The sequence below is a fragment of the Gavialis gangeticus genome, unplaced genomic scaffold (genome assembly GCF_001723915.1).
Source record: "Gavialis gangeticus isolate Ggan-Ray unplaced genomic scaffold, GavGan_comp1, whole genome shotgun sequence".
NCBI classification, from domain to species: domain Eukaryota; kingdom Metazoa; phylum Chordata; order Crocodylia; family Gavialidae; genus Gavialis; species Gavialis gangeticus.
This window is the reverse complement of record NW_017728980.1, coordinates 15017203-15040261: the sequence shown is the minus strand read 5'-3', so window position 1 is coordinate 15040261 and position 23059 is coordinate 15017203. Positions and strand designations below refer to the sequence as shown.

Genomic DNA, 23059 nt, shown 5'->3' with positions numbered 1-23059 from the left:
GCAGCTGGAGTACTGCGTCCAGTTCTGGGCGCCGCACTTCAAGAGGGATGTGGACAACATGGAGAGGGTCTAGAGGAGGCCACTCGCATGGTCAGGGCAGCAGGGCAGGCCTTACGAGGAGAGGCGATGGGACCTGAACCTGTTCAGCCTCCACCAGAGAAGGCTGAGGGGGATCTAGTGGCCTGTTACAAACTAGTCAGAGGGGACCAGCAGGCATTGGGGGAGTCCCTGTTCCCCTGAGCACTGCCAGGAGTGACCAGGAATAATGGTCACAAGCTGGCAGAGGGGAGATTTAGGCTAGATATCAGGAGGCGCGACTTCACGGTCAGGGCGCCTAGGATCTGGAACCAACTTCCAAGCGAAATGGTGCTGGCTCCTACCCTGGGGGGCTTTAAGACAATGCTTGACAATCACCTTGCGGGGGTCGTTTGACCCCAGTACTCTTTCCTGCCATGGCAGGGGTCGGACTCGATGATCTGCTCAGATCCCTTCTGACCCGACCTACTATGAAACTATGAAACCATATCACACCCTCGCAGCCCACCACTCCCCTCCCTGGTGCTGTGGGGGAGTCACGTACCTGCTCACAGCCAGGGCTGCTGCTCAGGCAGACGTTAAGCTCGCAGTGTAGATACACCACAGAGTGGTTCAGCATCTGGAATAGCTGGATGGTGAAGCTGGCAGCCCTGGACTGGCCGCCGTGGAGCGACTGAATGTGCCTGCAGTCGAACGGCACCCTGGTGGGGATGGGGAAGGTGGTTTCACTCCCAGCTGCTGCCACCCCATGGGGTTTCCCAGCCTCGAAGCCAGCTCTGCAGAAGGAAGCCAAAAGCCCCGGGGTGTTAGCAGGCCCCCAGTGTGGGCAGCTAGCAGGACGCGCACTGTCCAGATCACAGAACAATGGTGCTGAGTGCCCACGGCACTGAAAGCATCCCATGCACTGTCGCAGTCAGTCATCAGCCCCTCGCCATGCAATACGGGCCAGGTCACAGGCCGAGAGATGAGGGCACCTAAATCCCCAAGGTGCAGACAGGGTAAGGCATCCAAGGCCACCCAGGCAGCCGGTGGCAGAGCCGGGCTCCAGCCCTTCTGCTTGTTCCCCAAGACCTGGAGGAACAGAGTTTGCTGGGAGCCTGATCGTGTGCAACACAGCAGAAAGGAAAGGGGTCTGTTTGCTTACGCAGACACAGCCAGGCCAAGGCAAGAGGGAGAATCTCTCACTGCTGCAGAGCAATGGGAGAAGGCTCCTCTGCTGCCTTGGGCTTGTCCTCCCTGCTGCTGGGGATCCCATTAGCTGTACTGCGAATGGCCCAGAGGAAGAGCCAGGAGCACAGCCCCAGTTCCCAGGGCATGGCATGGCTCGGGGTCACAGCCTCCCTGCAGCAGCAAGTGGACTTCGGAGGAATCATGCAACCCCCCAGCCCGTTCCCAGCACCAGCCGAGCCTGACCCGGGGAAGAAACAGCACGCGGCCTCCGGGCCGGGGGTCCTGCTGGTGGGCGTCACGCAGCACGCTCGGATCCTCAGCACAGGGTGGCTGCCGTTGCTCTGCAGAGCGATGACAGCCAGGAAAGTCTCCGGGGAAGACAGCAGCACGTGGGCCCCCGGGGCGGTTTCTGCAGCCGGACGCAGGCTCATCCGGGCAGTGTAGTTCCCAGAGCCGCAGGTGTTGTCAGACACGACCGCAAAGCTGGAGGGGGAGAGGGAGGAACGGAGAGACTCGGACCCCTCCCAGGCTCCCCTGATCAGAACAAGCAGCAAAGAGCCTGGCACGCGGCCTCCCTAATCCTGTTGGGAGCCTCGGCCACTTTTAACTTCGCTCTGTGACCCACATCCCTGCAGCTCCCGAAATGTCGCCTCTTGTCTCCTGAGCCGACAGCCCCTGGGGAGCACAGCGGCGGGGATGGGTCACGCTGCATCAGACACTGCTTTCTCCACTGGCTCACCCAAGCTGCTAGTCCCCTGGGCTCTCACAGCGAGACATGGGACATAACACAGGAGGTCTGAAAAGCAACCTGAAATGCAGGTGCAACAGCTCAGGGGCTCAAGGGGGAAGGCAGGCAGGGACTACGCACCCTGCAGCTTCCCCAAGTAAATGCCTTTGGTGTCAGACCCCTGAGCATGAGGCATGAACACGTCAGAGCAACTCCCCGTGATAATTACCCATCCAGAAGAGCATCCTCCAGCTGCCCCGCGCTCCGCTGCCGTGCCCGGCTCTCCAGTGCCACGGGCTCAGCTTCCAGCCACGTTGGAGCAGTCCCCCAGTCCCCCGCAGTGTCCTCAGTCACGTCGCTTATTCTAGCCACCTGCTCTGCCTGTGTGTGCAAGGCAGGCCTCTCAAAGGACTCCGGGCCGGTGACATCCAGCAGATGACTCGTCTCTGAAGTGAAGACCATTGGGACTTCAGAGGGATCAGAAAGGCTCTCGGAGGTGGGCTGGAATTGGGACAGGTCTGTGGCTGGAAGAGTCTCCAAGCTATATGACACCGCTGCATTTGAGACAGAAAACTGGCTCACAGTCTTCTCGATGAGTTTGTCGGAGGTGAAAGCCGGTTGTGTTGCAACAAAAGCTCTGGTCCCGACTGTGGTAGCAGAAGCCGTGGCCTGGGCGAGCCCAGTGCTGAGATCAAAATGGCCAAGCAGCTTCCCAGTCTCTTCCAAAGATGCCCTCTCTGGAAGGCGACTTGGCTGGCCGGATGGCAGCTGTGGCAACAGTGACACCGGGGCCTGAGCCGGCAGCTGGGCAGCTGTCACGCCACCCTCCGTGACGGATCTGCCACGTGCCTCCCCAGGGGATGGCGATGCCGTCCTAGCCTCATTGGAGGTGGTAACAGCAGGCAGCAGGTCAGACCTGCTGCTTGAAGTCACAGGGAGAGATGCTGTCCTGCTCATCAGAAAAGTAGTCACCTGATCATTAATAACTGCAAATGGAGACCTTGAGGAGAGAGGATGCACACTGCCTGATGCTAATTCACCGTCCTGTTGAAGGGTTGTTGGTCTTGCAGACAGAGGTGGCCGGGCTGACGCTGGGACAGGCTTAAGACCAAGGATGACTGTGGTTGACAGCTGTGTCTCAGGGCTGGGTGCAGCTGGTAGAGAGATGGTGGTTCCCAAGAGCTCCTTGCTTCCTTCTCTTCTTGCACTGCCTATTACTGCAATGCTCTCTGTGGGCTTGGCCTCTTCTCCTAAGTTTACTAGAGGGGACAAACCACCAGCTGCCTCCAGGCCGGCGAGGCTGGATTTCCGGGTGGAGGAGCTGGGGACGCTTGTAGACGCATATAAAGACATCCCTGCAGAAGACCTGGACTGCCTCGGTGTCTGCATACTGGTGCCAAGGGGCTTCCCAGAAATGGTTGCTTTTGTTTGTCTCTCAGTGGAAAATGAAGCAGGCCCTGATGCTAAGGCTGGTTTCTCTGTTGTTCTGAATGGGTTGGGTGGGATGGGAAGAAATCCAGTGGGCTTGGAGAGGTCAGCTTTCGTGGAAGCTGCAAGTGTCAGCGTTGCTGCATGGCGTGCAGTGACCTCTTCTGATAGGGTATCGTTGCCCGCTGCTAAATCTGTGTGGTTGCTTCCAGCAGACAGCGCTGAGGATGCCAGCGCAGGGCTGGGTATGGATTCAGTTTGCGACGGAGGCTTTCCAAGTGACTCAGTGGACTGCAAAGGCATGAGGCTGGTGTGCACCTCGGGCAGGAAGTTCGTGCTTCCCACCGAGGACGCCAAATGTCCCTTATCAAGGGCGGACGTGGTCACCGAGCCGAAAAGAGGGTGTCTACTTTGCGGTGTTAGCCTTGAAATAAGCTGAAGCCACCCTGTGCCCCTGGATTCGGTATGGGGAGCGGATGTTGGAGAACCAGAAAATCCCTTTGCTGGCAGCAGAGAGATAATGGTGGGAGAGCTCAGATTTGCAGCTACAGGCAGCGTTTCGGTGGACATTTGGGGGCCATGCAGGGTGGGCAGACTCAGTGCTGGAGGGGCCACACTAAGGTGCTCTGCAAACGCTCCCCTTGGTACAAGTGAGCTGGTCTCATTCCCCCCTGGGGTGGGGGCAGCAGGTAATGTGGCCCCTTCGGGCTGGTTCTCAGGCCGGGATGGCGGTGCTGTCATGCCGAGCTCCCCCAGTGGATACGGCACGTGCTTGGATGTGGAGGCTTGGGATCCAAACAGGCTAACGGCTCTTGTTGAAGCTGAGAAAGCAGCAAGCGCTGCTGGAGAAGCAGCTTGCCTCTGCAGCTGGTCAGGAGCAGGGGAGAGGGCGGCCGCAGCTCCAGGAGCCTCACTCGTGGACGAAGAGGAACTGGCTTCGTTCAGGATCCCATGACCGCTTGAGGGAGTAGCCAGTCCCCGGTCTTGCTGGCTGGTGAATGAAAAAGCAGTTGCCAGCCTTTCTTCTTCAGCAGAAGCAGGTAGGATGGACGGTGCTGGCTTATCCGCGGGCAGAAGGACAAACAGAGGCTGCACCACAATGATGCTGGAAGGACTCAGCTGTTTTAAACTGGCGGGGTCTAACGCAGAAGAGAGCAGCACAGTGGATGACGGCAGGACTTCCTGGAGGGTGGCATTGAGGTCTGCTGTCAACGGAGGGGCGTTCGGCATGGGGTGCAAACACAGCACGTCATCAGCGCTCCTGACCAGGAAAGGCAGATACTGAGCTGACGCGGGGAGCAGCAGGGGCTCGGCAAGGAAAGCACTCAGGTTCCTGGTGGTGGTGACACCAGAGTTATTGAGCAGCCCCTGCGCCAGGGACTTTGCCGTCTCTTCAGGATCTCTGAGCAGCACGAGCCCAGGGGCTGTGGAAGTGGACAGACGGGGTGCAGGAAGCCCTGTGTGAGCTGGAGCAGCGGTGCCCGGCAGCCGAGGGGAATCGGTGCTATTCAGAGGTGGGGACCCCGCGGGTACAAGGGTGGCTGAGCTCAGCTGCCCCTGGCCCGGGGATGCAGGTGATGTCCCTGCTCGTCCCGCAACAGCTGGCTGGGATGGCAGTGCACGGGCCTGTGGCTGGGTTAATGGAGATGGTCGATCAGCTGCAGCCTTGCTGGTCTCGGGAAACCTGGCTGGTTCAGGGCCACGGGCACTTGCCTGACGGTCGATGCCACGTGGCAGAGCCAAGGTTGGGCGCTCTACCCGGCTCTCCCTGCCTGCCGTGGAAAGACCTAATTCACCAAGAGGGACAGACCAGGTCACCGAAGTCAGCCGGGGCTCATCGGCTCTGCTGCGGAGCTTGTGCAAGGACTGCGACGAGGCCTGCAGAGCTGGCGCTTCTGGAGGGGCTGGGATGAAAGAAGGGGGAGCATCCTGCGGCAGGGGTGCCAGAAGTGCAGACAAGCCATCTGGGCTCCCCGGGGTGCTCAGCTCAGATGTGGCGGGCAGGGTGGTCTGACTCTCAGTCGTTGCTCTCTTTGGAGGGGAAAGCCCCACAAGTGCCAGCTGCTTCGCCCTGGAAACGATCCTGGCAAGTCCTCCAGACACTGGCTTTTGCAAGAAGGCCACAGGTGTGACCCTGGCACCCAGACCTGGAGTCACACTAGCCAGGTCGAGCCGGACCTGTGGACTGCTCTCTCCCAGCCTGTCGCGAGAAGGGCCCAGTGCAGGGAACCGATCCCCTCCCAGCCCTGCAAGAGCCGGCGTGGCATTGACAGCAGGCACTGACGGCTCCTTTGGGCTTTGGATAAGCATGTGGGAATCAACAGCTCGAGTCACGGGGGAAGCCCTGGCACTCAGCACTGCTGTCTCCTGGATCCCCTCCGGGGGCACGGAGCCTGCAACGGCAGAGCGGAGGGGCTGAGGTGCCCGAGGTCCGCTGGGGCGGGACTGCACCATGCTTGCACTTGCCGTGCCGGGTCTGGATGCAGGAGCATTTTCCCTTCTTGCTGCTTTCCCTAGAAGTGGCTCATTTGGATCCTGCACAACCCAGGACTCTGTTTTCTGCCTTAGGACAGGAGTGCTTACGCTGGTGAAAAAGCCAGAGGTCTGGGCATTTAACATGGCTCCTTCCGACTGCAACTGTTCAGACCCATCAGAGTTTCTGCTTGACTCTTCCAGGAGCTGGTCAGTGCCTTTCTCAGCTATCTCTGCACGCGCAGCATTGAAGTTGGCTGCGGCTCCATGGGCAGGGTCAGCTGCGAGAGTCTGAAATGGAAAGGTCACCTCCGCGGGGTCGTCTTCTGCAACGGAAAACACTGCACTGGTCACTGGGCTGCTCTGAGCTCTCGCTTGGAGTCCTCCAAGAAAGCTCTGGCCTAATCGCTCACTGACCTGGAGTTCATTTCTGGAGGCACCTAATAAACAGAAAAAGCCCTGTTTCTTTTCTAGTAAACACACGTTCACCAGCTCGCAGGGGTGGCTCGCCATGGGCAGCGACAGCAAGCAACTCCAGGAAGGACAGGCAGGTACAGCCTAATGCCATCCCTTCTACCAGCTGCTACCACTGCCACATTAAGTGCCAGCCTCCACTGCCTACCCCTCCAGTCATCTATCAAGGCAGTGCAACATGGGTGTGAAATAGCCTGGCTCACCCTTTAGCACCAATTTTGCATGTGGAGTACCAGATGATGCAAGGCGTTGGGCGAGTCCAGCCTGAGGTTACAGCTTCTACAGATGCAACAGCTCCCTTACAGCAAAGCGAGATGAATGCACACAAGCGAGATGAAGCCCAGCCAGGTCACTGGCACAGCCTTCATGCCCAGGAGCGGCTGGTGCAGGGCAATCGGACAACCTGTACCCATCCGACTAGCTGTGCTTTGGCTGAGGGTTCAGAAAGGGCCTTCAGCTCTTCCCAATGGTGCTAATAGATGACTGCAGCCTCAGCTGCGTGCACTGATACTGGGCCCGACTGACATAGGCAAGGAACTGGTTTGTGGCCCCCAACATGTGCTTAGGGCCACAACATAAACAAGACAAAACAAGGGGGCAAGAGCAAACCCACTTGGGAGAACTGGGCACTAACTTCAGCCTGTCCCAGGGTCACAAAACTTCCTACAGGCTGGTATATCCCGCTGGTGAGCTCAGCAGGGCTCTATCCCTGCATCAGGCAAAGGAGTAAGACATAAGGAGGTTGATTCCACCCTTGACTTAGCTGCCCGGACCAAGCATTTTCCAGCAAGAAGGTCCCCAGTTTGCAAGATGAGAGAGGTGCTGTGTACTGGTGCATCTAAAACATACATCCCCCTCTTAAGAACTGACATGGATTAAAAACCATCTTCCTAAAGAGCGAGTTCCCGGCTCTTGTATCAGGTCTAGATTCACCAGTGCCCTCTGGTTGCTCACTCCCATGCTACATAGGTATAATTTGTGGCTCAGGACAGATTAAAACAGGATGAAAGCTGTTTGGTGTTGCTGGAGGGGCGCAGAGCAGGCTGGGCATGCTGGACCTCCTCTCGGACCCAAGAATAGACACTTCATTGTGTCGGGAGGAGCCCTGGGGTTGAAAGGGCCGTTGTTTTTTGAACACGTTTTCTCTTCTCCCCCTCCTCACACTCTGCAGTGAACATTCCCAATTGCAATTTCCAAGCCAGTGACTAAAATGTGAAACTTGGCTGGAAGGAAAACACATTAAGCCTTTTACTGTAGGCTCCTGGCAGCAAACGCAGGTGAGTAAAGCTAAAAGGTGTTTCGGCACCAACTAAACTCCGGCTTCCAAAAGGCAAGGCAGGGGTCAGGCAGCAATGTTTTCAAGTCAGTCCTCTCTGCCCTGCTTTGCTTCGGGACAAAAAGCGAAGCTGGCACTTGAGGTCAAACCCATTCTGATTATGCCCTGGGACGAGGCAAGACTGCACCTCTCAGCAGTGACTTTGGTGAACAGATATTGCAGCTGTCAGCCGCGGGGAGTTTAAGGGAATGCAACAGGGAGGGTTTTAAGAATATGCTGCAGCCTTGTATCAGAGACTGGTGCATACGAAATCAGTCACGGGGGCCAGCATGCATTTTGGGCTGTGGCTGTGCAATATGGGGAGGACGCCCCCTTCGCCCTTCAGCTCCAGCTGACGAAGGCATCGACGCACGCACTTTGCTTTCAGCCTGTGCAACTGGGGCTCAAGGGGACATGGCAACAATCAAACTTTGCTCAGTGCTTTGCTGAACCAGGGATTTGAACAGAAGCTTTGCTGCAGGTACTCATGGACATGAGAAATGCTCCGGGTAGGGAGGGAAATACAACAATTATAAATTCAGTGGAAGCACAGGGGTAGCCAGGCAGCTCCGTGACTGGGCACCTGGGGGACCCACCTCCCCCAAAAGGTGGCACCCGACGCAGCTGCCCTCCCCTCGGTTACGTGGCCGAGTGGGAGATCTTCTGGATCCCCATGTGCTTATCTGTCCCCACATCAGCACTTCCAATGAGCTCAGGCAGTTAAGTTAGTTCCCACGTCGTGCTAATGACAGGTCAGCCTCGCATGTAATACAGACTGAGCCTTTGGGAACATGGGAGCAAGTGGAGCTGCTCCTTCCTTCCCATGGCTGCCAGATGAGGCCAAGCCACCTACCAGGGCTTTCCCTCTTGCTAAGCTTTACCACGGGAGCAGGAGGAGCTAGACCCGAAGGAGTCACTCACCTGACAGACCCAGCAGCCCAGCCGCAATTAGAAGGAAAACGGGGAATTTCTCCTGCATCTTCTGAAACAAGCTGTGGACTTGGGTGTAGAGACAAATTGCTCTGAGAGGTAGCAGCCAGCTAAGACAGTCCTGCTGCCTCTTAGGGATGGGCAGTTGTTCTGAAAGGGCAGGGTATTGGGTTACTTTATAACCGCTCAGGCCAGGGAGCAGCCAAAAACCTGTCCCAGTCTAGCCCGCACCAACTGGAACATATTGATTGGTAATGAAGACAGCTGGGGAGGTCAATGGGGAGAAGAAGCCTGTCATTTCCTCTGTCTGAGCTTCTTCAGAGGCAAGCACGAGGCTCTTCCAGTTGGTTTTTGGGGCTCTTTTCTACACCCTAATTTTTCAATGCGGGCAGGACGCTTGTGCTGGCCTCCCCAGTGCACGATGCCACGGTAAAAATCACTGCCCCTTCTTGCCACAGCTCAATAAGAGCTCCCACTGGGAGTAGACAAGTAGGCTGCTCAGGATGCTATCCCCCCCAGCCTTGCCCCGTCCCCTCCAGCCTGCACGCCTGGCTCCTAAACAGACAACTGCACGTGGCTGTAGTGAAATGCCTATTCTGGAATAAGCTCGGCTCCCCGGCTGGTCTGGATCCCCCCACAGCACTACTTTACCCTCATCATTCACCCCCACAAGACCAGGTGCAAATTTTATCAGCGGTGATTTTCTATTTATTACCAAATCATTGGAGAAAGCAGTGAATAGCATTAGCTACAGCCAGGCAGAAACACCCTGAATCAGGAATCGGTGACAACCCCCAGGGACTACCCGCTTCTGAAGTCTGTCAGTTGGCCTGGTTTTAATCCCTCCAGCATGTGCCATAGTTAGCATTGACTAGTGCTAACATCTTAATCAGAGCCTTGTCTCAGATTTAGCCCCTGCCTACTACGATTGAAATCAGAAGCTGCCAGAAAGATAGAGGTTGTTTAAGGGGAGACGAGCTGTCATCATTTCCGTCCACCCCAACACAGAACAGAGACCTATAGAGGGTAAGTTTCTCCCTTAGGAGGGAAGGATTTCTAAGGGTTACAGCAGGACTTGTTCAGCGCTTGAATTTCTCTGAGAAAGGGGGAGAGTCAGGCTTAACCCCCGTCATGCAGGTGCTACAGGTCTCCATTATTCAAATGCTAGGCAGGCGTTTTCAAGCTTTGTGGCCAAATGGCACTAGATGTTACAATTCATCCGGTTAAATATAAATGCAAAAGAACAATTGCATTCACCTTCGCTTCAGAAGCACTCAAGTAGCTGACGGCTGCTCAGCCGACAACTGTAGCCAACCCGTCTTCTGCCGGCAAAAGAAAACTGCAAAGCAATGCTTGATTACACCCAACACGTTTGCTTAATATGATTTGAAATATCAGATGGAAAAAAATAAACCTCTTGGGCAGAGGAGTTTAAGCTCTTATCTAGCAGAATGTAGGCGGATTAGGAGAGTGTCCTAATGAAATCTGAAAAGGTTGTATTTGTTTAAAAAAAAACAAAAAAACCCACACAGTCTCACCGTGGCTTTTAACAAGTGCCTGCAGAGGAATCACGCCATCGTCGCCTGCCTACACCAAAGGGGCTGGAATCAGCCCTCTGCTTTGCAATTCAGGGCGAAGCTTATCAGTGGTGCAAGTGCCACAGAGCAACGCCGTGCACACGTGGCTTCCAGGGTCAGGCCGTGGCTGCTTTGGCCTGGTTAAGGCTGCCATGATATCAGCAGCATCAGCTCAGGGCACCTGAGCGGTGGCGCCTGCTCTCCTGTATCACAACCTGGGGTTAATGCAGGGCTTTGCTCCAGGCCTGTCAAACAGGAGTCTTCACCGGAGCTGAATTCACCTGGCAGAGAGTAGTGCTGACTCACCGTGCGAAGGAGGCTGCCAGAAAGATGAATTAACTCCTCCCTGTTCAGAGCTGCCTGCACTGATGTTTCACCATGACGGGATCAAGATGGGGATGGACAAGCAGGAAGGCTGCAGAGCCAGACACCAAAATCACTTATATTCCCCAGCGGCATGAGTAGGCACCAAAGGGTTATTTGTTGGGTAGCAGTCACAGCTGCAAGCCTCTCTTTTCCTCCAAGTGCTCTATCCTGGGTCAACAAACCCCGTACTCCCGATACTACCTGTATGGTGGCAGCTGCATCTGGCCAAGACCGGAGCGGCCCACGGGGCTGAGCACTTTGGAGTGAAAAAGATTGTGCCAGCCCCAGCGTAACTGCACAAGACCAAGGGCTGAGCACAGGGAAGCAGAACGGTGCAGCAACAGGCATCGGGATTGCGATGCTGCTTCCCTACGGGCAGGCCACGTGCCATGAAACTTCATGAGTCCTGGAAGGAGACATCAAGGAGGTGGCTGCTGGCTCAGGAGAAAAGGGGGACGTGGGGGGGGGGGTGACAGTAAGCCATTTTCTGCCCCTGCACTGCCCACATAGTGCAGCTTTCAAGGAAATTGCTTTCCGGCTGCTTGCCAGAGCCTGTGGCCCTCACTCTCGTATTTTATTCCGGTGCTAAAACTTCTGGCTTTGGAGATCAGCGAACAGACATCCAGTTGTCTGGCAGCCCCCTGTTACAAATCAAAAGCCCAGGAACAAGCCAGCAGGTTTCATGAGAGCTCAGCAACATGTGGAAAGACCGTCTGGAGATCTGGGTTCTGCGCTTAGTCAAGCCATGCCCCCGATGTATAAATTGGTTGTCGCTTTGCCTCTCTCCCTGCCCAGCACTGTCAACTCTTTGGAGTGGAAACTGCCTCTTTGCTTGTGCTGTACCAAGCGCAAAGGTGCCCCTATCTCAGCTGGGACCTCTAGGCAACACCAAAAGCAGAAATGCATCAAGGTGACTTCCCCATTAAAATCTTCTGGCAGGCTCCGGACTCCCCACGATCCGCTCCATATATTGCCCCAGCCAGTGCACTTCTTGGTCTTCCTTGTGTATAGTTTACCTGGGCACCTAGCCTGTGCTGCAAAATGTTACCCAGGCGGAAGGTGTTAGGGATCAGTGCAGGACAGGAGAGACCACACTGCAGCACGGCATCAGCTGAGGTGTAACTGAACCTGTGCCAGGCTGTAATTTGGCAGGCAAGAATTATCAACACAATCTTCAGCGGACACTAAAGATAGGGTGCCAGTACTAAGCACATGCTCCTCTGCCACTCAAGCTAAAGGAGCAACCCCACATGCTGCTGGCTGCAGCCTTCCTGTGGGCCAGCTCCCACACACAGTCATGAATTACCACACTGGAACCCAGGGCCAGGCCCCCCATCAGCTCCCAGGCAGACAGACCAAAGGGATGCAGGTGCCCAAGTCACTTGGGGGCTTTCGAGAACGTGGAGTTTATGCACACCCCATGCCCTCCATGCATCTCTGTGATCATGGCATCCAGCAAGCCGTGTCTGCTCCTTCTTCTGCCTCACTTTGAACGCTGACTTTCAGCTTCTTGGTAACCAGGGAGGAAGTGAGCGGGGACCAACACAGCAGTAATGTGTGCTTGCTGTTGCCAGGTCAGAGATCCTCAGCTGGTAGAAAGCAGCAGAGATCCACAAAGTTACTCCAGCCTCGGCCCTGATTTCACATCACTTGTTCCTCTTCACTTCTCACTTCTGGCCTCACCTCCCAAATCATTACCCAAAAGGAAACATTCACCTATGTTTGCTATCTATCAGTGCAGGCAGCCCTGCCACACACACACCGTTCGTCATTTACCATCTGATTAGAAGCGTTAGCACCACCTTCCGTAGTGAACAATGCAGGAACTCTGGGGTTGGGATGATCTATGCCAGGCTGCCCCTGCTGGCGTATAAGGAGTACAAACGCATCTCAGCACCTGCAGTGGTGCTGACCTCTCCAGCACAATGACACAGGTGCTGAAACAAGTGCCTTGCGTTCAGGTCAGAGACCATGAACAGTTGCTGCAGCAGAGAAAGCCGCAGCAACCATCTGTGTTAACTTCCCCACAGATGGTTCCTATTTCAGTACAGAAATAGGAACTTATCATAAGCCACACTCAGCCTCTCGAGTTAAGCTACCTCCCTGATTTGCTCTCCGGTCTCTTGGCTTTCATACAGCAAGATCAGTAGCTGCTGCTGCACTCCCAGGGACTACTCAGGCCACAAAAGGTGCTGGATAAAAGCAATGTCTCACTCACCTCTGTCCTTTCCATCAGTTTAACAAGCTCTAAGTGGCCTAGAGAACAGACCTGGGCAGGGCAGGAGAGCATGGAGGGTCTCTGGAGAAATGACAGGGGAAGCTTTGGGCTCAGCGTGCGAAAGAGCTTGGAACATGCACAGTGGAGCATGTGCTGGAGTCAGCACTGCCCCAGACAACACACTGATTCCCTGCTCCAGCTTCAGAGCTCTGCAAAAGCAGGGCTGCAACATGTTCATTTTATGGCACTAGATGGTAGGATGAAGAGACGGGGAGGTTAGAAAACCACAGAACACAAAGGTTATGTGACCCTCCCCAGCGCAGAGGGGTGGAAGGCACTGCGCTCTTACAAGTCCTGCCCAGGGCTGGGGGTCGAACTCGATGACCTACTGAGGTCCCTTCTGACCCCAATATCTAATATCTATGTAAAAATCCCACAGCAGACAGCTCCATTTGCCAGGGACATTTCGCTGTCTACACTTGCAAAAGAAGTGGCGGAAGAGCCAAGGGGCAGATTCCCCATCTCAAGGCAGCAAACTGGGGTGGGGAACAGGCCAGCTCTCTCTGCTTGTTTGCACAGTGTTATAAAACTTTTCATACTGGCTCCTTCAGGTGATAAAGGCACACTGGCCTCCTTACACCTACTCCACGGGGGGAGGTAGAAACAGATCCATAAGCTGGAATCATTACTGATGTACTTCTCTAGGTCAAGAATGGGAAGGGCAGAAGAACTAAATGGAATTAGGTACCCAACCATTTGACTTTCAGTGAGATTTGGGCACCCACCTAAACTTCTGGGGGGCTCCTTTAAAATCCCAGCCCAAGATTTTAGGGAGCTCTCTCTGTGTACCCATTACTCAGCTCTGAATGTCATCCTGCCCCGGCAGTTGCTGTTGCAAACCCAACATGTCGTGCTCTTTCCTTTGTTGAATTCGGAGGGAGCTTTTCAGGAAGCCACTTGGACGCTGAACAGAAACCACAAGTGAGCATCAAAAGTTTATTTAATGAACATCCCACATGTCAAAAGCAGGCTGATTTGGAGGGCAGGGGATTAAAGAGAACTAGAGAATATTGCCCATACAATAGCCATCCACAAAAGAAGAAACCCCAGGTGCAGAGGCACTTCCTTCCTCTAAAATGGGAAAAGATTAGAGTACTCAGCTGCTACTCCAAAGAGAAGATAATGATATGTAATTTGACAGCCATGACTCTTAGAGGAAGAGATTACATACATAATAGCCATCTCGAAGTGTCAAGGAGGGAGAAAGGGAAGAGTCTATTTAAAAATCAAGCAAGAGGGTCCTGAGCTGTTTTACATATACATTAGGCATTTACTGTTTCACAAGTTGAACACTAACTGTGCGGCAAATCTACGGCCTGATTCTGCCCTTGTCTAGCTTCCACCCTGCAGTGCTGTGTGTATGCTCACATCCATTTCTCCAAGGGCTTGTCTCTCACTGCTTTGCCTTCACTGCTACAGCTGCCTTTAAATCAGACATCACCGATGCCAAATGTGATCTGCCCTAGTAAAGTTTTCCCAAAGCATCTCACACACAATTAGCATCCCCACTGCCTCATCTGGGCACTACAGCTTGTCTTTTTTTTTTTCTTTTACAGCTGCCAGTCTACTTCAGCAGTGCAGCATGCAGGGTTATGGCAGATCCCACCACTGCTTTAGAAAAACCTCTTAGCAACACGGTTTTAATGTCCTTTTACAAAACAGGACTCACTTCAGTCCCTGATTTAGAAATGGCTGGGCACTGTACTTTGATTCAGTATGGAGTCAAGGCCAGTGGCTGGTTTGCTAGGGTAGCACTTGGCATTGTGTTAATCCAAGGCCAACCTCACTAGGAAATAATCACAAAAGCAGCATGTGCCATTTGCACTATCATATTTTAAATCTGAAGTAGATGATTGGGGCAGAGGGTTTTAAAGAAGAGATGAACAAGAAGGGGATGTGAGAGAAGTAAATGAAATGGTGAATGCTGAAGGTCAGTTGTACCCCTATTTAGTCGGTCTCAGAAGACAAGAACAAAATGACATTTGATGAAAGTGAAAGACTGCAGGCTTAACTACTGGCACCCAGAACTATGCTTCTGCACAGCTGATAATTAACCTGTGAACCTCACTGCCACCAAACTGCAGTGAGACGGAGAGCTTAGCACAATTAAAACAAAGGATGACATTTAGGCAGCTAGTGAGAGCATTTACAGTTAGTTTATGTATGTTTAAAATAAATGATACAGGGAGATAATCCCTCCTGCTTCAGGGCATAGTTGAACCATCAATTCACAGCACCTGGGGGAGCTGTTTCCCCCAGGGGCAACTTCTTCCATAGATGTCCACAAAGGGGGCTCTTGCCCTTTCTTTTGAAGCATCTAGTATTGGCCACTGTCAGACTGGAAACTGCCCTGACTGGGCCACACATCTAAACCTGGTGTGACAGCTGCTGTGGTGGCAAGGAATTAACCTATAGGAAAAAGCACTGTAATTTGTAGGACCCCAGAGAACTTAAACTCTAAAAAGCTGCTTTGTTCTTCTGTTGGTACCTAGGTTATTAGCAAAACTTCATTTCCTGGGGATCTGTTACTGTTTCATCAAGCACTTTGGGGAGGGACTGAAAGTCTGCTTGCTCTCTTTGGATGACTTTTTGTTAAGGAAATAAAGACCAACACGAACAAGAAAATGAAAACGAGGACCTGTATTTGTGCCCACCTCAGGACTTCTAAAGCCCTTGCACGTGTTTCATGGAGGAGCTGAGAACTGCCATCCCGTTGAGCTCTCGCAGCTGAAGAATGTGCCTGTAACAACAACAACAAGCAATGTGGGGTGATGGCATGGGACTGACAGTCCAAGCTTCCCTTGCAAGCTGTCAGAAACAGCTGATGTCAAATGCAAGAGATTCCCTGCACGAAGAAGCAGAGAGGCCTTGCGCAGTTATGACAGCTCCTTGGTTTGCAGAGGGGAGAGAAGAGCACTAAGCAGAGAGGTATTTCACACCAAGTCCAAACAGCTTAATCTAGCATGGCAGATGTCTAACATTAGCAAGAGGAGCAGAATGAGCTCTCTCCCTTCTCCACTCGAGCGGGACCTGCAATAAACATTCCCTGCTGTGAGCGACTGCTTTGGGAAGTCGGTCTGACCAGTAGGGGTGAAGTGTTCAGTCCTTTGAAGCCTGCATATTATCCTCACACTCCCTATTCAGCAGCCCAGCAGGCATGGAGAATGCCTGTGCTTCTCTCCTGTGTCTAGGCTGCTGTGCCTTCAGTAACTAATGGCTGATCTGCAGCCTGCTAGGACCCATCAGCTTCTTGGCAGGCAGCAGCTGGGATGTTCTTTCTGGACACTTACATTGGTGTTGTGCTTTCAGGTCATTTCTGTGACCTCTATGCTTTGGTCTGCTCTTTCATTCCTCCCTCCATTCTTTCAACACAAGCAACTTGGTAGAGCAATGTAAAATGATTCCCGGAAAGCAGCCTGAGCACACCCACAATGAACAATGCAGAATGCCACTGCTGCCTGGTTTGGCAATGTGCATGGACTTTCTCAGGCTCCTTGGGACCAAGGCAACTCTGGAGCTTGAACCTTCAGGTTCCCTGTGCTTGTGAGGACCCAGAACCTGCGGTCCCAACTCCCCCACTGGATTCATGAGATGGGCTGCTAGCAAGAAGAGTATCCTAGAGCTGGGAACAGTCCCCACAACAGAAAAGCTTTCAGAGAGTTGGTCAGCACCTAGACAACAGGGGAATACGGAAACAACCCCTCCCCTCCTAAGAAATGGGAAAATGAGACATAGGAGAAAGATGTGGCCTCCCCTCTGGGCAGAGACAGAGAATGCTCCAATATGGGTCAGGGACGATCCCTGATGAGAATCCCAGCTGGAGCAAGGTCATGGATACTTCTGAGGGCATTCATACAAACCATGTCCCTCCCACAGCACCTACATGGCTCTGAGAGGGCAGCACAGCTTTGCTTACTCTGGCTCCATGCTACCAGGTCCCCTATCTTTCCCAGTGGCCTTTGCTAAGAGGATTAAACCTCAGCAACTAGTAGGAGGCTCATGAACTCTGGTGCCACAGTGATTCTGTTTGGTACCATGCAGCACAGGCTGGAAGGGCCCCAGGAGTAATGAGCAGCCCAAAATACCTTGGCTCAGCAGTACAGAGCTTCCCAAGGGCCACCGCAGCATTCTCTTGCACCGCGGTTTTCCTGGCATCCCCACCGGCGAGCTTCAATAACACCAACACGATGTTGGAGTTCAGCAAGGACGAGGCAGCTCCAGGCACGTCAAGGCACTGGCTGAGGCAGAAGGCAGCATTGCCCACAATCAGCTCGTTCTCTGATGCCAGCAGCTGCAACAGCACACTGAAGTCTGGGAGAAGTGACAAGAACAAATAAGAGAGGCTGTTACAGAAAGTCAGAAAAGGATGGGTCCCAGCCAGCTGACAGAAAGTGCTTCCTGTCAGCAAGTCAGGACACATGGTGACACCCCAATCCCATGGGGAGAGTGGCAGCAATTCAGCTCTCAGAACAGAGAGAAGAGAATGGAAACTAAAGGGAAAGCTAAACACAACCAGGGCGGTGTTGGGAGGGCTCACAGGCCGCATGCATGCGACTAACCATGTGTACCTGGGCTCTGGGAGAAGACGGAGCAAATCCCCCACCATGCCCATTTCAGGGAATGTTACTAACACCAGACCATACAGGAGTGTGCTCTCCCACCATAGCTCAGGAAGGCCACAAGGCAGAGGAACAGGTGCACTCATCAGTCTCCACTCCTCCAGCTCCAGCTCAGGTGCCACATCCATGCCAAGAATGAATGCCACTGAGCGTGATGGCAGGAGACGCGTGAAAACTGCGGAAGAAGTTTCCCTATCCTGTGCCCTGAGCATCCTGCTTTCACTGTGTTCTTGCAGCTTGCTGATCACAAAGTACTGCATTGAGCAGGCGGCCTTGTAAAGATGGAAATGCCACAGAGGTAGGACTATTGAAACAGAGTCAGATCCTCAGCCGGCATAAATCAGCAGGGCTGACTTTAATGATGCTACACCAATACACACGAGCACAGTGCTTGACCCACAATCCTGTAAAGGACTGCATGGCTATTGCAAATAGTGGCAGCATCTCTCAAGCCAGAGAAACCACGAAGTAGCTGGCAAGGCCGCTTTAAAAACAATCATGTTTGCATGTGCAGAACCTTTCCCCAGGGGCTGAACATGTCTGCTCTGATTTCTGCACATCATCCCTTCTGTTCCCCCTAATCACATCATGCTCTCTCTTTCTTTCCTCCTGCTGTCACAGCAGCTTCGGAGAAGCAGGGCTGCTGCAGACCACAGCAGTGGCACTGATAATGATCGTTTCAAAGCCTGAACTTGCTGGCCCAGTTGGAATGCAGCTTAATGTCAGAGAACCATAGCTTGACCCAAAAGGGCTCTCAGCAGCGAAGCACTGTCTGAGCCAGCAAACTGAGATGACAGCATCAGAAAGCGACTTTTCAAGAGCTGAACACCCAAAGCCTGGTGGGAAAGAACCACATTACAGCACTGTTAACGACAGAGAGAAGCAAAGGCTCCATCTACGCACAACGCCAATTAGCAGCACTCACATGGTGCGTACAAAGGGAAGAAAAGGCTGCAAGTGGTTTTTAATGAGCTACCGTCCATTGGGTTCAAGCTCCTTTGGACTCTACTGCATTCTCCCCTGGACTGCATCACACCTGGCTAGCAAGACTTTCTGAGTGAAAGGTCTGACAAGACTAGTACCCAGCTCATCACCTTGTGCCCTGTGGGATGTAGGATTCATTTCCAAATAAACTCCAACTTTATTATGATGCTTTCCTCTTGTCTCATCATCTCACACTTGCCCTGCACCTTGCTGTATCCTATTACTCAGCTGAATAGAAGAAATAGAATAGCACCGACTTGGGGATGAAACAGTCAGCATGATCTGCATTCAGCCTGTCCTGAGCAAAAACTAACGCAGCCCTGTGACAAGGGCTGCACAGTGCCTAGGGGAAGCTGTTTAAACCACAGGGCCCAGCAAAGAAAATTTCACTGAGGTCTGGACTGGAGGTTGCAAGACTAAGAACAGCTGGTGGTTCCAGTCAGGTGCAGTGGATAAAGCACTGGGAGATTCAGGTTCTATTTGCATATCTGCTACTCACTGGGTTTGTGATCTCAGGCAAGTCTCTCCTTCTCTTTCAACTTCAGTCTCTCTCTCTCTCTCTCTCTCTCTCTCTCTATATATATATCGGAACTAATGCCTGTCTTCTTTTGCTCAGTGCTTTTGAAATGCAAGAATGATGACTACTACATGCATGTAACCAGCAGCATTCTTCTCGGGAAAAAACCTGACAGGAGTTCACCTCATGCAGAGGCAACAGGGCAGGGAAATATTACAGTAATATTTGAAGAGGAGACATTCAGCTTGACAGGTAGCCAAGGGACAATAAAGACATCTAGACAAGGTGCATATGACCTAAAGAAGAGGAGGGATGAAGACATGCCACACACTTGCAAAGGGACTGCCAGCTGGCGATATCACCGCTCACTCTCTAATTCATGCCAAACTTTCAACATGAAGTTGCAAAGATTTATAGATGCTCGCTCCTCTGGAAGTCAGACCACTTGTTCAGATGTCTAAATACTGGTTATACGTGCCTTATTTGAGACTCTTCAGCCACTCCTGATTTCCCACTAACTCAACTAATTGTAAGGAAATATTGTTAAACAAATTTCTCCAAGGCTGGAAATCTGCATAACAAATGTGCTCCCTCTACTAAATGTAGCTTCCATAATCCCTGCTCATTATCTAATGCATATATTTCCACCTGCACACAGCTGAAAGGCTAATTAAGTATGAGGCCAGGAGGTGAAATGGCACATTGTTCTGTAAACATGCCTGGATCCCTGGGGGAATTGGACAGAATCAATGTTCAGCTCCATTCTAGAGAGGCTGAGACAGTTTGGGAAAGGTAAGTACTAGGTTAACCCTCTCCATTCAGTCGGAGGCTAGCCAAGCTGTCACTTACTTTTATCTGACTTCATCACTTCCTCCCGAGCCTGGTTGCTGCTTTTGGTACAGACTGCAAGTGTCTTTATAGCGTAGCTGCATGTGATCTGTCCACCAGCCTGGATTTTAGTTAAGATTAAAACAAATAAACAAGCAAGCACATAAATTTACAGTTCACATATCTCAACTCTCAGCAGAACAGAGAAAATCTCAGGTGCCAGAGGGTGTTTATAGATGTTTTATGTCTGGGCATGAATACCAAATTGAGACTCTTCTAATGGGTGCTGAAATATACAATCTCTGCTCTCTTTAAACATATTAGCTCATAACTGTGCTCAGACACAGACTTTCAGTGACTCACACTCTCCTGCTATAATCTTCTGACCTTTAATAGGACAGCCACAGGAATAAATCTGCCAAGCAAGTTTATATCAAAAGGACATTATCAAAATTGAATACCTGATGAGGGAATCAATCTATCAAAGGGCAAGATTTACTAGAGTGAAGGGATGGAATAGACCACTTCCTTAGCACTTCCATGCAGAAAACTGGCTTGTTCAACTGTGCATGTTACAAGACTAAATCATTACAGAGGTGAAAAACTAATGTACCTGCCACTGAGGCACCAGCCCACTACTGACGCATGCTATGAAGGGCTTTGGGCTTGTACAACACATGGACAGCATTAAACAGCACCTGAGAACACATCTGCAAGACAAGCAGCAATCATCCTCTCCTAGACAGAACACATGTGCAGACTTCAAACTACCAAGGCTCTGGCATCAAACTCATTTCAACCCCATGGAATTCCTTCTAGCGTTGCAGGACAAGTTACAAAAAGCTCTGCCTGGTGTTACTGCACTGGACCACGATTATTATTTGATCAGTCCCTTGGGTCAGGATGTTCCTGTGCTGAATATTAACTGGATATCTATATATCTATCTATATATCTATATAGATATATAACGTTATATGTTCAATTGCTCCATGTCTTGATCCAACAATCACTGAAGAGCTGATGACCAGGTTCTTACTGCCCTGCCACAGGGTTTGAGATTAGGATCCTAACTGTGGGCCTGTTCTGCAACTTGATCTGTCATGGTGGACTCCTGTGGTTGCAGATGGCCCCATTGCAAGCAGAGGAGCTGTGTGTGAACACAGGCATCTGACATACAAAGAAACAGTTGAAGGACTGGAGTCTTAGCTAAAGACATGAAACAACAGGTGAGGAAGTCAAACACTGGGGAAAAAAGAGAAGGAACATGAATGTAAAGAGTACAAATGTTTTTGCAGGAACTAACTGCATGCACTAAACAGACCAGCAGCAACTCCAGGTGGCCCCTTGTTAAACCTGGCCACAATTCAACAGTATCACCATAAAAGTGAATCTAAAGAAAGGACTTGAAAGGAAAGAGATTAACAGCCTCACAAATTTTTTTTTCAAAAAACCTATAGCTTTGGCAAAAGCAGAGTCTGTTATTTCAGACGCTTCTTTGTGGAAATTCAATTAATGATCTAAACTCATCTGCTGAACAGGAGACATAACATTATAAAAAAGCAATGTCCTGGTTAAGCTCACTTACTGGGAACCCCCAACATTGTTCAATTTGCAGAGAAAGGATGGACTAGGTAGTGAAAAACTGGGTGTGACTATTACAGTCCTGGGGAAAAGCCTGAACCCAGGGAATAAGGCAAGTCAATTACCTTCAGGAATGTCATCATTTTCTTCACCACGCCTCCTCTGACTGCCTCATCAACTGCTGATGGACAGGTGGACAGGACACGACTTAGAATTCCAGTGGCTCTCTTAACGAAGAGAGAGAGAAAAAAACCAAGGTAATGGCTCTTCTCCTGGAGAGAAGTGATTCCATTGCTTGCCCTCTGTTTCTTTATTTTAAGTGTAATTTCATTCTTTTGCTGTAGTAGGAGGCTAGATATGGTGAAAGTAGTCATTAAAGTGGCAGGAAAAAATATGTATATCCTTACACACGTGTAGTTACAGCATAATAGCTTTAGAATGGCACTCTGTTTCACATGTAATAGAGACCCAGCTCAACATGACCTTATTGTCTCAGCCTAGGGAGCAGCGAATCCAAGATGACAGCTACTCAGCACAGTTCCCTGCAGCTTAGCTTATGGGAAGAAATTTCCAGTAAAAACTAGCCGAGCACAACTACCACTGATTCAGAGGAGCAGTGAATGAAATCACTGAATGGGGCTCAGCCAGAGCAGAGATAACTCCCAGCTGGGACCACATCTGCTCCTACCAGCATGTCTTGGAAGGGTTGATGTCTATGGGATTTAGACACACATCCAGATGATGACACAGCCCCTTCAGAATCATTTACAGAGAAGAGCTGAAAAAGGCCCCAGCTCTGAAATTCTCCGGCTGCTGCTGCTGCTTCTTTGCTTCTGGATTCAGTTCCTGGTCTTCCAAAGAGTTTTAACAGACCATCCTGGCAACAAAACTTCATGAACACTAAGCGCCCCTTGCATGTGAACATGTAATCAGGAACAGAGCTCTGCAAACAGAATGACTCCATCCTCATCTAGGTCACGATCCCATTTGTAAAGCATCTGAATGTTTAGAGGGACCCACTTACTGTCACAATCCTTCCAGCTTTGCTGCTAAGCAGAGACAAGCATTTCTTGCCAATATCCACAGCAGACCCCTGAAATGAAAAGCAGCAGTAGACATTCAGGTCCAAACAGAACACAATTAAACTTGCATTAAAATGGTGTTAAAGAGACAGCTGCACTTCAGGAAAGCTTCTGAGGGAGACTTTCAAAGGCACAAATGGCAGGAAGGTCACCAAAAAAATGTTCTCTTTCATCTGTAGGGCTTGTTTAGTTTCAGAGAGTTTGAGATCAGGCTTTCCCCTTACCATCATGAATACATTTGAGATCAGGAAGTAAACAGACTGTTTCATTCATGGAATGGGGTTAACATGCACCACTTGGATTTCCTCTAGTCAGGTAAAAGGCACATTACACGTAAATGCTTGAAAAAAAAGAAAACAAGGAGAAAGGATTCCTGAGTTCCCTTCCCTTTGTCCCTCTTGGCTCTGTAAAGCTATCACATACATTAGTGAGGGGTTGCTTGTAAGAGCCTGAAGGGATGAGGGTGTCAAGTGACCAAGTACCAGCATGCCTCCAAGCTCAGAAACCTTCCTGCCTGCACTGCAAGAGCCATCCAAGATGGATTTCTGACCCTGAGTGTGAGTAAGCTTTCTCTCCAGTGCAGACCACAAAACCCTCAATATCCCATGATAGCATGAATGTAGCAACTTCCCTCAGCCCCCACCAGCCTCCTTCCCTATTTAAATGCTCTGCAG

At 51.5% G+C, this 23059-nt stretch overlaps 2 protein-coding genes across 2 annotated transcripts in view; both read right to left on the bottom strand.

The window, feature by feature from the left end:
* LOC109291521 (mucin-5AC-like) overlaps window positions 1–9018 on the bottom strand; it is a 14816-nt gene extending 5798 nt beyond the window's left edge. The window contains exons 1-4 of the mRNA XM_019508544.1: window positions 8544–9018; window positions 2163–6159; window positions 1450–1689; window positions 581–812 (exon numbers count right to left, since the gene is read on the bottom strand). Coding sequence (XP_019364089.1) covers window positions 581–812; window positions 1450–1689; window positions 2163–6159; window positions 8544–8601 — 4527 coding nt within the window. The 5' untranslated portion in view covers window positions 8602–9018. The remainder of the gene's footprint in view (window positions 1–580; window positions 813–1449; window positions 1690–2162; window positions 6160–8543) is intronic.
* A 4671-nt stretch (window positions 9019–13689) lies between these two features.
* TTC12 (tetratricopeptide repeat domain 12) overlaps window positions 13690–23059 on the bottom strand; it is a 32783-nt gene continuing 23413 nt past the window's right edge. Inside the window, exons 17-21 of the mRNA XM_019510790.1 lie at window positions 22328–22396; window positions 21429–21530; window positions 19743–19842; window positions 16859–17084; window positions 13690–15513 (exon numbers count right to left, since the gene is read on the bottom strand). Of these exons, the coding sequence (XP_019366335.1) occupies window positions 15438–15513; window positions 16859–17084; window positions 19743–19842; window positions 21429–21530; window positions 22328–22396 (573 nt within the window). The 3' untranslated portion in view covers window positions 13690–15437. The remainder of the gene's footprint in view (window positions 15514–16858; window positions 17085–19742; window positions 19843–21428; window positions 21531–22327; window positions 22397–23059) is intronic.